General features: G+C 34.6%; 1 protein-coding gene across 2 annotated transcripts in view; it reads left to right on the top strand.

Moving 5' to 3' along the window:
* Fam199x (family with sequence similarity 199, X-linked) overlaps positions 1-13151 on the top strand; it is a 31534-nt gene extending 18383 nt beyond the window's left edge. Inside the window, exons 3-6 of one of the 2 annotated variants that reach the window (XM_005323394.5) lie at positions 2304-2453; positions 2689-2850; positions 4153-4419; positions 5615-13151. In XM_005323394.5, coding sequence (XP_005323451.1) covers positions 2304-2453; positions 2689-2850; positions 4153-4419; positions 5615-5785 — 750 coding nt within the window. In that variant the 3' untranslated portion in view covers positions 5786-13151. The remainder of the gene's footprint in view (positions 1-2303; positions 2454-2688; positions 2851-4152; positions 4420-5614) is intronic. The other variant, XM_021725230.3, reaches the window with a different exon arrangement.
* Positions 13152-15558: the final 2407 nt, after the last annotated feature.

Genomic DNA, 15558 nt, shown 5'->3' with positions numbered 1-15558 from the left:
TATTTTATTCATTTTTATGTGGTGCTGAGGATCAAATCCAGTGCCTCATACATGTTAGGCAAGTGCTCTACCACTGAGCCACAACCCCAGCCCAATATAGCTATTTTGAGTGTTTCTTTTTTCTGCCTTCTTTATCGAAGGAACTTGAAATACAGGAGACCTTTCATTTGATAAGGAGGGTCTCATTGTGTTTGGAGACTCTAGGGAGATCTCTAATGTAACATTGTGATTTGAAGTTTTGAAATCAATGAAAAAATAGCAGAGCTTTTCCATTTTTGCCAATAAAGTTTGGAAAAGAGATGACCTTCGTGTGTGTATTCAGCAATCATCCTTTTATAGCACTGGCTTGATAACATTAGGGATAAGGGTGAACGATCCAAGCAGTGTTAATGAGATTTTTACAAGTCCTACAAATTGTTGGAAGTTACTTATACACTAGTATTGGATTCATCAATGACTATCATAGTGAAAATATGGTTTGTAGGATTTAGTTGCTTATGGAGATGTAGAAAAAATGGTCCCTAACAGTTTCATTCTAAATATCATAATTATAGTGATTGATCCCATTTTTGTGGCCTTACCCAATCTCTTCTATATAATTGATTTCCCAATTCCCACCTTTAAAACCCTCACAGGTCTCCCAAACTTTTTAATCCTGGAGTTTCAACTCACTGCTCAGTATTTCTATGAATGACCTATCATCTCAGGCCTAGCATTCATCCTGTGCTCTGTTATATTTGGGTGTTATTATCTTCCCAACTGGAGTATAACGTTTTTGTGTAAGGACCAAAACTTACACTCCTTTGAATCTCCTGTGCTTGTTATATTGTGCGTATAATAGGAGTTCCAATACATGATTGTGATAGTTTTTGTAACTGAAGAAGCTCTTCTCTTGGTAACTTCAAAAACCTGGAAATCACTCAGTTCAGGTTTAGTTGCAAACACTATAGAACAACAAAAAGGTGCTGTTTTGTACCTTGTAAACATGAAAACAATATCTTTGAAAATTGTTATATGCTACTTCAGCAGAAAATGATTTCTCTTTTTAAAAAAAAATTTATGTTTTAGTTATAGTTGGACACGATATCTTATTTATTATGTGGTGCTGAGGATCAAACCCAGGGCCTTGCACGTGCTAGGCAAGCACTCTACCATTGAGCCACACACCCAGCCCCTGATTTCTCTTTTTGACATATATGTTAAATACATTTATTTAAATCCATTCTCACTTTTAGAGGTGAGGGATATGGTTATCACTTTGATTGTGGTGATGGTTTCTTGGGTATGTGTATGTTTTCAAATGCATTGAATTATATACATTTAATATGTACAGTTTTGGTTTTAAGTGTACATTAATAAAGCTATAAAGATTAAATCCCCTCTCTTTTTTAACAGGCAGTATAAAATTATGGCATGTATTTTTGCTGTTTGTCTCACCTTAAGCTGGTTTGATTTGCTGTATGCTAGGCTTGCTTTTATTTCTCTTTTGTCTACACTTTGTTTTCTATTTTTCTATTTTCTTTAGTACTTCTGGTCTTTAAAATTTCTTGCTTTAGGGCAATTCATATTTTGAATTTTTAAAATTTTCTTGAGGTTGTTAACATGGACTTAAGGACAAGAACCATGGTTTATTTGTCTTTTTGTTGGCAATATGACTAGAAACGTCTGGCAAAAAGCTAATGAGTGACAGCTCATTCAGATCTCCCAATATTCAGACCAGTGCTTCTTATTTATTGCTGTTTGGGCCCTAGTAACAATGGCACTCTAAATTAAAAATCTTTAATGATTTGGGGGATACCAGGGATTGAACCCAGGGGCATTTAACCACTGAACTACATCCTCAGCTGTTTTTAACTTTTTATTTTGAGACAGGACCTCACTGAGTTGCTTCAGGCCTTGCCAAGTTGCTGAGGCTTACTTTGAACTTTAGATCCTCCTGCCTCAGCCTCCCGAGTCACTGGGATTACAGATGTACATCACTGCGTCTGGCTCCTTAATGATGATTGTCTCTTAAGTTAGCACTTTAACAAGTTTTGATTATGATTTTAAACTTTCAGAAAACATATTTTATTGAATAAGTGAATATATATATATATATATATATATATGTAAAGAGAATATTGATTATGCTGCCGTGTATAAATTATGTGTACATCTGAATTTATGTTCTGTGATTGGTATATTTACCATTAGTTTTATGTAAAAGTAACTTTTAATCAATGAATGAAATTTGTTGTAATATTCAAAATGTGTTTTTAAAAATCTTGCTTTCCCTATCTCCTACCTTCCTTGTTTTTATAAAGTTACCAGGCAGTGACATTGCCAGTGGAAGTGATGTACTTTCTGATGTCATACCCAGTATTCCAAGTTCACCTTGCCTACTTCCTAAAAAGAAAAACAAGCACCGAAATTTAGATGAACTTCCTTGGAGTGCAATGACAAATGATGAACAGGTAAAAATGTTGACATGCTTAACTGAAAGCATATGTGAAGCCCATTTTATTTCCTATTTAAAGCCACTTGGTAAATATGGATTGTTTAGTAAGTCTGAATTTGAGCTTTAATTGTTTTTCAGGAACCAAATATAATGTTAAGTGTTTCTGATACATAAGATACGTTATAATTGGTATATTGAAGGACCAGAGGTTTTAGCATTGATATTGTGTGTTGTAATTTTTCATCATATAGGTGGAATATATTGAGTATCTGAGCCGAAAAGTCAGTACTGAGATGGGCCTTCGGGAGCAACTTGATATTATTAAAATCATTGATCCTTCTGCTCAAATCTCCCCTACAGACAGTGAGTTTATCATTGAACTTAACTGTCTCACAGATGAAAAACTGAAGCAGGTATGTTAATACAGTTTGTTTGCCTACTGAAAATGCCACCATCTTATAAAATGTAAAATGAATAATCATGCATATATACATTGAGAAATCACTGTTGTGATTTGTAATATTTTAAAAAATGATGATGGGGGTGCTAGGGTTGTAGCTCAGCACTTGCCTAGTACGTGTGAGGCACTGAGTTCCATGCTCAGCGCCACATAAAAATAAATAAATAAACAAAGGTATTTTAAAAAATGATGGGACTGGGGATATAGCTCAGAGGTAGAGCATTTGCTTGCCTATCATATGCAAGGATCTAGGTTCATTTCCTAGCACCACAAAGAAAAGAAGAAGAAAATGAAAAAAAATAATGGTAATATTGGAGAAATGTGCTTTTAAAAGGTTTTATGTACTTCTCACCTGGTAGTACCTTTTCTGGTCAACATGGATCTAGAACCTGCTGTTCAGTTATAAAGGCTTTGAAACTTAGTTTTATTATATAAGGTGTGGTTAAGCTAAGGTATAGATTTATTCTAACTCAATTTACAAAAGATGAATTGACAGAATAAACATACTAATTAACAAGCTCAATACTTTAGTAAATATATTAGCTGAGGGCTTTGAGTAGTCTTATGGAGTAATTGACTGGGGTGAAATCTAATGACTGTTCCCTCTGCCGTTCTGAAACTTATATTTCTGGTATCTTCTAATTATAGTCTTTGCTGCTCCCTTTTTCTCTAGTAGATGGCTAAATGAATACTTAATATTTTTATGTTCTCCTTTTGGTTTATTTTGCATTTATCATCTGTGAAAAATTTCTCTCATTTCGATTTTTCTCTCAATAGACATAGAATATAATTTTCTACATTCCAGCCCTTTTTATTTATTATGCTAAATTGCTGCCTTGCATTTGAAGACAGGTACCATTGACCCCTCACTAAAGTATAGGAACAAATACCCTGATCATAAATACAATTGTTAATTTACTTAAGTCATCTTAAGTAGAGATTTTACAAATGATTAATCACATCTACTGTGCTTTGTTTTGATTTCTATTAGCCTTTCATTCACTGATTATACTTTTATGCTTTGAAAGTTTGTATCCATAATATGTTTTCTAGCATTTCAAACAGTCAATTTTTTGGGTAATTGTTTTAAATTTAAAGATTTCTGTTGCCCTTCTATTCTACTTTATTTATACATTTATAACACTTTTGACAGTTTTTTTTTATTAAGGACAATGTGATTTTTTCCCCCTCCAGTATCTTGACAGTCAAATATCAAGGTATAACACTAAGCTGTTTTTCATCCTCGTGTCCCAAGGTCAGAAACTATATCAAGGAGCATAGTCCTCGCCAGCGGCCTGCGAGAGAGGCCTGGAAGAGAAGCAATTTTAGTTGTGCAAGCACTAGTGGAGTGAGCGGTGCCAGTGCCAGTGCCAGCAGCAGCAGTGCCAGCATGGTCAGTTCTGCAAGCAGCAGTGGGTCCAGTGTTGGAAACTCTGCTTCAAACTCCAGTGCCAACATGAGTCGAGCACACAGTGACAGCAACCTGTCTGCAAGTGCAGCAGAGCGGATTCGGGATTCAAAAGTAAAATGTCTAATCAATACAAAACTTTACCTTTCAATATTAATATTAGTCCTTCTTCATTTAAATTTCTTGAACAGTGAAAATTGTCTATCTAGATGCCTGTGGGTTTGGGTTTTAATTGAACAAGCAGAATGCTCTGCTGTCAAAGAGAGCACTCTAGGCTGAGTGCTTCGAAGTACTCTTTTGACCCACAATCATTCACATTCAATTTTATTTGATTTTTGTGTCTGTCTTATATAAGATATTAATGGAAATAATGAGTAATTCTCAAGATTGCAATATTGACTGCAACTCACTACTGAGCGAATCTCACTATGTTGCTGATGTTGCTGTCTATTAGCTCCTAAAAATGTTGTGTATGTCTTTTGTGTGTGTTAAATGTTTTCTTGATGTTTTAACCTTGAATGTTCCTTCTTAGATAATTTAGACATGTAATAATGCTTTCTGTAATTTCTGTCTATAGAAATCCTTTATAATAATATCGAGTACTTTTAAAAACAGAAAATGTAAGTGTATATGGAATGGTTCTGAGGCTTAACAGGAGCATTTGGTTCCTTGCAGTGATACAGTCTGGAACCAATTTAAAGATGAAAAGAGAATCTCTTTAACTCTTTGAGAACTCAGTGGTGACTTAAAGATACACAATGATTTCTTTCCTGGTTCTTAACGAAGTAGCAGAAACATAGCCAGCTTTGTTGGTTGCCAGAGGATTTCTCTTGATATGTGGCCATTCCTTTTTGGCATTAGTTTCTTGGTATTGAAGATTGGATTATTCACTGGGGTTCTAATGAGGTTTTAAGATGATATTTAGCTAATATAAAAAGGCATGATTCTTTCCCAGCCATTATAAAAATTGTTAGTGCTTTTGGGTTCAAGCCTCCTTAAAAGCATAAGTGGTAGAGATTTATGAAAAGTTCTCTACATTCTATATTCATTTTGTCCCCTAGTATTAATTTTGTTTTCACTATGCATTGATACCAATGTGCCTTAATAAATGTCTGATTATCCATAGCTAGCCCAAATGATCAAGTATCAGCCCTTCCTAGTCAGAAGAGTTGCTGGTCAAATGCAATGAAAGGAGAATCTTGAAAATCTCTTAAAATTGGGAAAGGAGAATATTGAGCTATAAAAAACATTTTGGGGTGGATATTCCAAGAAGTAAACCTTACTGATCTAGAGCTTTTTACTTTGACAGAAACGATCTAAGCAGCGGAAGTTACAGCAGAAGGCCTTTCGCAAGAGGCAGCTGAAGGAGCAGAGGCAGGCCCGGAAGGAGAGGCTTAGTGGGCTCTTCCTTAATGAAGAAGTGCTGTCCTTGAAAGTGACTGAGGAAGACCATGAAGCAGATGTTGATGTTTTGATGTAATAAGGATGAATTTATCAGTGTTCTTTCTAAGCATTATTCTATCCTTATTGGTTTACATGCATCTTGACCAAAATTTTGGTTAGGGCTGTGCTGATATACCATTAGTAACTTAGGCCAGTGATTCTCAGAGGGTGGTCCCAGGAACTACAACTTTAGCATCACCTGAGAAATTTTTAGGATTGCTTACTATCAGCCCCCCACCAGACCCAGTGAGTCAGAAACGCTGGGGGAGTAGCCCAGCATTGTGTTTTTCAACCAGTGCCAGGCTGTTCTGATGCACATTCTGGTTTAAGAACCACTGGTTTAAGTAAATGTTTTGACTATTTAAACTTTATGGTAGTTAAGTGGGTTTTTTTCAAAGACTAGTACTTTTTAGGAGATTTTACTTCATGGTACTGCTGACAAGTAGTTTGTTATGTACATGTGTATAGATCATAATTCAGTCCCCCTCCCCTTTTTTGTGGTGCTTGGGATCAAACCCAGGGCCTCACGCATGCCAGGCAAGTGCTCTACCACTGAGCCATATCCCTAGCCCCTTAGTTCCCTTCTTAATGTTAAGATTTCTTGGTTTACTTTTTCTAAAGGGCCATAGCATAATTCTCAATTCCTTGTGGGAATCTTTCTTGAAGCGGGGGTGGGGTAGAGTAGGGGTGTGTGTAAAGTGTGGATTGTTGTTTACTATAGTGCCTTCATTAGATTTAGTTCTATTTGTTTTCATTCATTGTTAACTCAAAGGTGTAAACGAACAGGCCCTACTCTTTTTTTCCAGTTAGGTTTTTTGTTTTCATTTTTCCCTTTAGGTAAAATTGAATCCTTTCTGCAAATGATAACTACTGAGGATATAATGTTAGTAGTAGCTGAATTGTAGACTTGATACTGTTGATTCATATGCAAGTAGAGAAAGCAATTAAGCAGAACAACTGATTCTATTTTCCCATTGCTTTCTGAAATTTTAGGCTGCAAAATTGTCTCAAAGATAAAAAATCTCTCTCTTCTCGCTCCCCTTCCCCTTATCATTCTCTGTTTCTCAAGTTCTTTTTGTGGGTCATTTTTCATCCAGCACAGCTCTAATTTTAAAATATTTGGTGTAACAGCTTCAGGCATGTGAACAAGTTAATGTTCAAAATTAACTGATGACAGACAGCCTTTAGACTTCTGCTAAACTTCTCTATAAATTGCTATAAGTATACAGATCAGTGAGTTACAGAAAACACCTTAATTTGTTGGTTATTAATAGAACTCTAAATTTAAATGTGAAGTCATGTAGATTCTTTAAATGTTTTCACAGAGAATTTATTACAGATTTAGAAATAGAGTGATTCCTTTTCTTCTACTACATGTCTTTGAACACGCACATGAGTTAAAGAAGATGGAAAGTGATACTACTGACAATCAAGCTGCTTTTCGACTTTCATAATTTTCTTTTTATAGTGAATAACATTTAGGAGGTAATCTTGATTCTGTAGGAAGAGTCATAATCAATATTTTTTTAAACTCTAGAGTCCAGAGGTTAATAGAATTTCTACTTCTTTTTAACATTAGCTCATTAAAAAAAAGATCAACTTAAATTCTTAATTCTCATTTGTTATAAGGCTTAAACTTCACTGTAATCATTTGTTTTGAAATTTTGATTTCATTTTGATTCCTTGTAGGTTAAAGAATTGAAACTGAGGGTTAAATTAATACATTGCAGTTTTGCAAGGTCTGTGATTTAGTGGTAACCTTTTGAAGACTACTTCTAAAGTCAGAATGTAAAAGTTTACTAAAATAAAATCATATGTGTATCTTTCTGACTTTCCTTTTACTTCCTCTTTGGTGCCCCTACCCAGCTTAGAGGACTCAAAGAGAGCTGGGAAAAGACCCCAGACTACTTGGAAGAAGATGGAAAAGATAAACCTCATTGTTTTCCCTTCCAAGTATAGGAAGAAGAAAGGGAGAGAAGAGCAAATACATCTGAATTCTCTACCTGCTTTTAGGAAAAACAAAATCCAACAGACTTATTGCCTGCTCTTTATCTATGATTCAAGGAAAATAGGCCACATTGGGAGACCAATGTGAGCAGCATTTATCTGTCACATACTTGGAAACTATTTACTTTATATGGTGACCTGTAAAAGAAAATCCCAGTGGTCACTAAGAGAAATTCCTAAACAGGGTCATGATGTAATTTTAAGACCAATTCCTGTATTCTCCCCAAAATCACGTAGTTTTATTACCTTAGATTTAACTTAAGTCACTATTAAACAAATTTACCAAAGTGCCACAAAGCGAATTTTTAAAGTTTGTAAAGGTTTGGTTGTTTGTAGAAGTGTGTCATAAAATTTTGTGTAAATCTGGATGCACTATCTTTACTATAAATAGAGCCAACCCATAAAGAGGATTTGGAAAACAATAAAATATTTCTTTCATTAAAAATAAATAAATAAATAACTTGAACTTGCTTATAATCTAAGAGGAAGACTACCAAGTCTTTCTCTATCCCTCCAAAAAAAGAAGCCAGCCCAAAAAGAAATGATTTTTTTCTTTTTAATGCTTCATGTGGATAATTAAAGTTTGAATGATCTCTTTCTTGGAATAAGTAATTATTTATTCAATCTGTTATCTCTCTAAGTTCAAATAAAAGAAATACAACTCAGTATTTATCCTTCTTAAATATAAACCCTTATTAACCAATTAGGGTTAAGACAAGGCTTATTTGCCCCAGTGTTGGTTCCCATTTGTACAGAACTGACATTGCTGCAAATAATTCTCCTCTTTAAAAAATAAAACTTGTTAGCAGAGTGCATGCTAAAGTTCCCACAGACTTTCCAGAGACCTTTGATTAGAGATCTTATAATGAATGGTATTTCAGTCCTTACTGCTACTTTTAAAAGCATGAACCTTGAGTTAAATAAAATGGTGTGTATTTTTCTACAGTTTTGCAACCTATTAAAGGAAGACAGTGTGCTATAATGTGTAGTGGGGTATAAAGGGCTAATTCATTCTTTCTCAACAAAAACTTAAAAGTAATACTTGTCTCATATTTTGTTGGATGTGGCAGCTTAGTTTAATTTCTTTGTCCCTTGGGTAAATTAGATATTGCTGAATTAATCTCAGAAACTGACTTAATAAAATAATGACTCTTCATAGATTGAGTAGATGTCTCATTTTATTTAGCTTTTGAAATGCTAAATCTCAAGAAAACTAAAATTATAAGAAATTATTATATAAAGTTATCCAGATTCTGATGAGCTTTAAAAATTGTAAAATTTGTCAAATAACTTCATATTTAAGCCAAAAATGTTAGTATATAAACAATATAGAAGTCTTGTTTGTTTTGGGTTCTCTAGTAGACTTTTTGTTCATGGCTTAGTCTTTTAGCCTCATGTGCCTTAAAAGGTGGTGAACTCTGTACTTTTTGTCAATATCAGGCTTCTCCAAACTCAAAAAATAATCATGTGATAATTCATTTTGTATAATGCCCATGGTGTTTGGATATCAGTAAGTAAAACCTTTGAATTGAACCAATCTATAGTGATAGAGTGTAAAACAAACACAAAATCCTTCAGATCTTAAACCTCATTTGTGTAACTTTATTTTCTACCCATCTAGATCACTGGAGAATCTTGAAAGTTATCTGAAGTATGACTTAATGTATTCTTTTTTTTCCCTGAGAAAAGTCATAGGCCAGGATACTTTTAAAACCAGATACAGTTATCTGGAAAGAAAATTTTCAAGGTATAGGTAAAGAGTATATAGCAAGCTGATTCTCTTGTTAACTTTAAGGATTCTTTGAATTCATTTGTGTCATAATTGGAATACTACTTCCCTTTCTGTGTTAGTCAGCTTTTCATCACTGTGACCAAAAGGCCCGACAAGAACAATTTGGAGGAGAAAAAGGTTTAATTTGGGCCCACAGTTTCAGAGGCTCAGTCCATGGACAGCTGGGTATATCACTCAGAGCCGGATGGAGGTGAGGCAGAACATGCTAGCAGGGCAGGGTGAAGGAAAACTACTCAACTCACAGAGAATAGGTGCCAGGGACAAAATATGATTCCTTAAGGGCATGCCCTTCAGTGACCTACTTCCTCCAGTCATACCAGTTACCACCCAGTAATCCATTCAAATTATCAAACTATCAAATGGATTAATCCACTGATTAGGTTATAGCTATCAGTCTAATCATTTCACCTCTTAACATTTCTGTCTATGGGCTGGGGATGTGGCTCAAGCGGTAGCGCGCTCGCCTGGCATGCGTGCAGCCCGGGTTCGATCCTCAGCACCACATACCAATAAAGATGTTGTGTCCACCGAGAGCTAAAAAATAAATATTAAAAATTCTCTCTCTCTCTCTCACACACTCTCTCTTTAAAAAAAAAAATTTCTGTCTATCACATGAGCTTATTGGAGGATAACTCATATCCAAAAACATAATACTTTCCTTTAACAAATTAACCTTTTAGCACTTCTATCTTATTTGGCATTGAGGGGGAATACTTCTGTCCATTTTTATTTGGGGACAGTTGATAGTAAAATTCCCAGTTACATTAAATAATTTTGTTGACAATGAGTTCAGTGATATTCAGTATGTCTAAATTACAAGTATATTTAATCATGAAAAGGACTATTAGTAAATAAATTTGTATACATATGTACTGTGGTAACTTCAGATTTGTTTTCAGTCTGATAAAGTAAATTTTTCTTAAAACTGAAATTAGGTTAAGTGGTTAAGAACCATCTGGGAGACACTTTGAAGCTAAGCACCTCTAAGCATAGTATCTGAAACATACTCCTTAGAAATTAAGTCTTAATGTTACCAGCCGTGGTCTGGGATCATGTTGTGTTTCTCAGATCTTGAGTTCTTGCAGGACAAAATTCCAGGCAAGGCATGAAAAGTAGTAAAGTCTAGCAGTTTTAATAGAAGAAAAAAAGCACTCTCAAGAGGGAGGAAGATGGTAGGGGGGTCTCAACTTTTTGACTGATAATAGTTTTGCATCAGATTTTTAGTCCCTACTTAGCCTCAGGTACCCAAACAGAGCCCATGGGGGGAATTTTACCATGTAATGCTAAAGATCTGAAGGCAACTCTGGTCACTTTGGTCCACCTAACCAGTTCTAATTGGAACTTGATTTTTAAAAAAAATTTAAACAGATTTCATGGTGAGTGGGCTTTGCTTTTAATTATCCCGTCTTCCTCGGTAGAACTTTTGGTGTATATAAGGGTTTTGAAAGTCTACACTTCAGGGTACTTTGTGTTCTTTTAGGCAGGGAGTGATCTTAAGTTCCTTATGCCTGAGAATAACTCTACAGATAACAGGTTGCAACTCATCCTATTGCCTTAAGCCAGGGCAGGGCCTGAGTGGCCTTAGGTAAATTGCTTTTTAAAAGAAAGCATGTGGGTAGGCCAACACAGTAGGCCCATCTATAGAATTATCCCCTCAATGTTCCTACTGTTCATGTCTATCTGCTACCTGTCATTATTTCTTTGGAAAATAATTTACTTATTCCAAAAGGCTTAGAAAGAACTCTGAAAATTCTTCTAATTGGGTATTAAGAATAAGGAAGTTGCATGGTATATTTGAAGATCTGAGTTGACTCACTGAAATTGTATTCCCATTTTAAAAATATTAAAATTGTTTTCAACGCCCTTTCCGATTATTTTTTTAAAATAATATTAGTGTCTTAACCTAGATCAAATAATGGTGAATTACATTTTAATTTGAAATTCATGAGGAACTCAGAAAAACCAGTTTGGTCTGACTTGGTCTTTGCTGAATTTGTAGAACTTTTTCTTTATTGTCAAGTTTACTGTTACGTTTTTGTGGTTAATGGAACCTGTGGAAATCTGTATTCTTTTTTTGTGGTGAGGGATGGAGGTAAAAAAAAAAAAAAGGTGAATTGCTTAATTATGCATATACATTTTGACTATGTAAAGGTAGTTGTACAAGTAATATGTATAAATGACAAGTTAATACTTACTATTCTGGATTGTTCTAAGGAACATTGGCCTGAAGCCATGACTTGTTTTGTGGAGCTACTTGCTCTTAACAGTAGGTGACTTATTGTAAAATGAAACTTTGGAGTTAGCTTATCTAGCTGAGGCGTTTAAGAATGGAGCAGATAATCTCTGTTCCTGAAGTAGATTCATTTAATTTCCTATTTGATATTTCCTAATTTAGATATAAATATTAGACATTCTAAATCTTTGTGTTGGGAATCTAATAGAACTCTTTGTCAAAGATATTAATGATCAACTCCATGTAAGACATTTCACAGATGGTTAAGTATTTCAAATTGTTTGAGGGTTTTTTTGTCTTTGTTTTTAGTTTCAAAGATTAGTTATGTAGCATCAATATCATAACCAAAGCAAGTAGGAAGTTGACTGGTTTGGAGAATCTTCAAGTAGTCTTAAATACTGTAATGTATCCGGTTGTTAACCAGGATTTATTTTTCCTGTATTCCTGCTAAATGTATTAATGCACTTTTGTATATATAACTGTCTTCTGTACATTCTGTACTTACTACAGTGTATATAAAGCCTGTTTTTCCTGAAGCTGTGTGAGGAAATAACAATTGATAACACAAGTCATTTCTATTTTGAGTTCCTTCTTGTACTTGAAAGTAATTCAGTAGTTAAGTCTAAATGAGTGTGTGTGATTGTAATTAAAACTGGCTATGTGGCAGAGCTGTCTTTTGAACTGAATATCAGAATGAAAAAATGTTTCCAGTTATTAAGAACACTTGTAATAATATCATTTTTATTGTTTCTTTTGATGTGCAAGTTTCTACAAACCCTGCTGCTGGTTACCACTTTATACTTCTGAATCAGTTTCTTTCATGTTCATCCTAGGACACTGACCAGCAGAGAAGAATCGCTCTCTTTCCTTTAGCTTTCTGCTTGGGTAGAGCCCAATTCCCCAAAAGTCATTGGCAAAATATTTTTTTTTCTGAAGAGATTAGATTTCAAGAGAGAGATTAATGTTGATAATAAGTGAAAGTTAGGCCTTATTTTGTTGACAAAAATGATCTGGTTTCCTTATAGTCACTCTAAATCTTTTTAAGTTATGGTTTTATAAAAGAAATCCCTGTGTGCAGTTTGATGTATAGAAACAGGAGCAGTTCAGCTTTTCAGCAGCAACTTTATCTTTTGCCACTAGAGGGAGGCCTATGATTGCTCTCTCCTTTGGAAAATGTCCTAGCTGCTTTTCCTTTGTTTTTAATTTCAGAGGTTGGCATAGACCTTATTCTCAAAATTCCTTTGTGGTATTAAGTACTTTCATTTATTAGTCAAAGGTAACTTAATTAAGCTTGTTTAGTGAAGCCAGTCTTATTCATGCTTTTCTGTAATCTTCAATTTTTAATAAATGTGAGTTAGGTATTAAGTGAAACTTGAGTATGTGTATTTCTTCTTTTGTGTACTTGAGAGCTGTACTGTCCCTATGGTAGCCATTAGCCACATGTGGCTATTTATTATTTTTTTAAAATATATATATATTTTTAGTTGTAGGTTGACACAATACCTTTATTTTATTTATTTCTTTTTATGTGGTGCGGAGGATTGAACCCGGTGTGCCTCGCACATACTAGGTAAGCACTCTACTACTAAGCCACAACCCCAGCCCCATATGTGGCTATTTAAATGAAATAAAACTAAATAAATTTTGAAAATTAATTCCTTAGTCCCATAGCAGTGCTTCAAGTGCCCAATAACCACATGTGAAATATTTCTATTTCTCTATTGGAAAGCACAGGCTCTAGAACATTCCCATTACCACAGAGAGTTCTTGACAATGCTGCAATAGAGATTTGATGGCTTATATAGCAAGCCATTAATCATTATTTTACTAGTGAATGATAACGAGTGGCTAAAAACTACTGTTTACAACTAACTGTTGTGATTGGCATGAGAGGAAAAGTGAGATCTATTTCATCTTCTGCTTCATTAAAGCCACTACCAAAATTAGGAACTTGGTGGTTTCAAGGAGGAATTACTCAAACATTGACCATTTCATTTGACTATTAAAAAGATATATTCGAATACTGTGGGAAATTTGGTGCATTTTCCCAGGTTTGTATGTTTTAGTGCTGGGGATTGAACCCAGGGCCTACCATGTGTGTGCCCTGCCATTGAACTATACCCCCAACCACACAATTTCTCAGTTTTTATCTTTCCAGGTTTCTTTATGAGTTTGCCCTTTGATGCAAAAACAGTTGTAAATGACAATACTAGTACTCAGAACTGAATACATACATTTTAAAACACTGCAGTTTTTAAAAAATATGCTTATAAAAAATAGAGGGCTGGGGTTGTGGCTCAGTGGTAGAGCACTCACCCAGCACATGTGAGGCACTGGTTCCTCAGGACCACATAAAAATAAAAAAATAAAGGTATTATGTCCAACTACAACTAAAAAGTAAATATAAAAAAAATAGAAGTGTGAATTTCTGAATCATCCTCCCAAAGTGTTTCTTCATTAATCCTTAGGATACAAGAGCCTTAATAGATTCACTGTTTCTTGGGTCTGACAATTCTTCACCCTGGCCATTAGCTTGGATCTCATGGTAAGTGGGATGCTTATACTATAATATCCATGTTTCTTTACTAATAGATTGATACTACATTTAGGTACAATATCACTTCCCTCTGTAATGAATAATGAATAATGTTTTAACACTTAGGTATGAGTAATGTTTTAACATTTAGGTACAATATCACTTCCCTCTGTAATGAATAATGTTTTAACATTCCTTTGGTTATCAGGGTCCTCCTGACAGATTATTGGATTTATGTATTTTCAATTTCATTATAAAAAATTTCAAGTAGAGAAGAATAAAATGAATCCCCATGTAGACATCTATACGTTGACTCTCACCACTAGTCTTTTGTTTCTTTTACCTTAGCTACCCACCCACTCACCTTATCTTAAAATTCCAATAATACTGAAGTAATCTCAGGTGACAGAATTTCATTTTTAAGTATTTTAGTATGTGATTTTTAAAGACAAAGATATTCCTGTCTTATATGTAACTATAATACCACCATCATACCTCTAAAAATAATACATTTAAAATAGTTCCTTAATATCAAATATTTGTTTTTATTTGCAGTCAAAATCATGATCATTTGTATAATTCATTTCAAAATCAATCATTTTGTTAGCAATAGTGTAGAAGAGTTTTTACTATTGCTTGATAAGCCCTAATGGTGTCTTAAACACTTTTCAGTGAAAGTGAGATGTCCTGTTGCTTTTATTTATTTTTTTATTTTATTTTATTTTATTTATTTTTTAAAGACAGAGAGAGAGAGAGAGAGAGAGAGATTGATTTTTAGTTTTTGGTGGACACAACATCTTTGTTTGTATGTGGTGCTGAGGATCAAACCCGGGCCGCATGCATACCAGGCGAGCGCCCTACCACTTGAGCCACATCCCCAGTCCTCCTGTTGCTTTTAGATAAAAACAGATTCCAGTTGTTCCTCAGTACTTAGTTATTAAAACCATGGGATAATTTGGGTAGGAGGCAGGAGGAAGGGAAATAACTGTTCGAGATAAGTTGGAGCATGTATTTACTATCCCACCTAACTCTTAGCCCAATAACTTTCTTTTTAGCCAAAATTGACCCATATGGTAGATTTGTAATTAGGTATAGAATTTTGTGAGAATACTGTGGAGGATACAAGGAAAATTTAAGATTTACAAATCCCTTAGAAATTAAGAAATCTGGGGTTGTGGCTGTGGCTCAGAGGTAGCGCGCTCACCTAGCATGCATGGGGCACTGGGTTCGATCCTCAGCATC

The sequence above is a fragment of the Ictidomys tridecemlineatus genome, chromosome X, assembly GCF_052094955.1.
Source record: "Ictidomys tridecemlineatus isolate mIctTri1 chromosome X, mIctTri1.hap1, whole genome shotgun sequence".
Taxonomy (NCBI): domain Eukaryota; kingdom Metazoa; phylum Chordata; class Mammalia; order Rodentia; family Sciuridae; genus Ictidomys; species Ictidomys tridecemlineatus.
The sequence above is the reverse complement of the archived record's forward strand: the minus strand, read 5'-3'. Positions and strand labels throughout refer to the sequence as shown.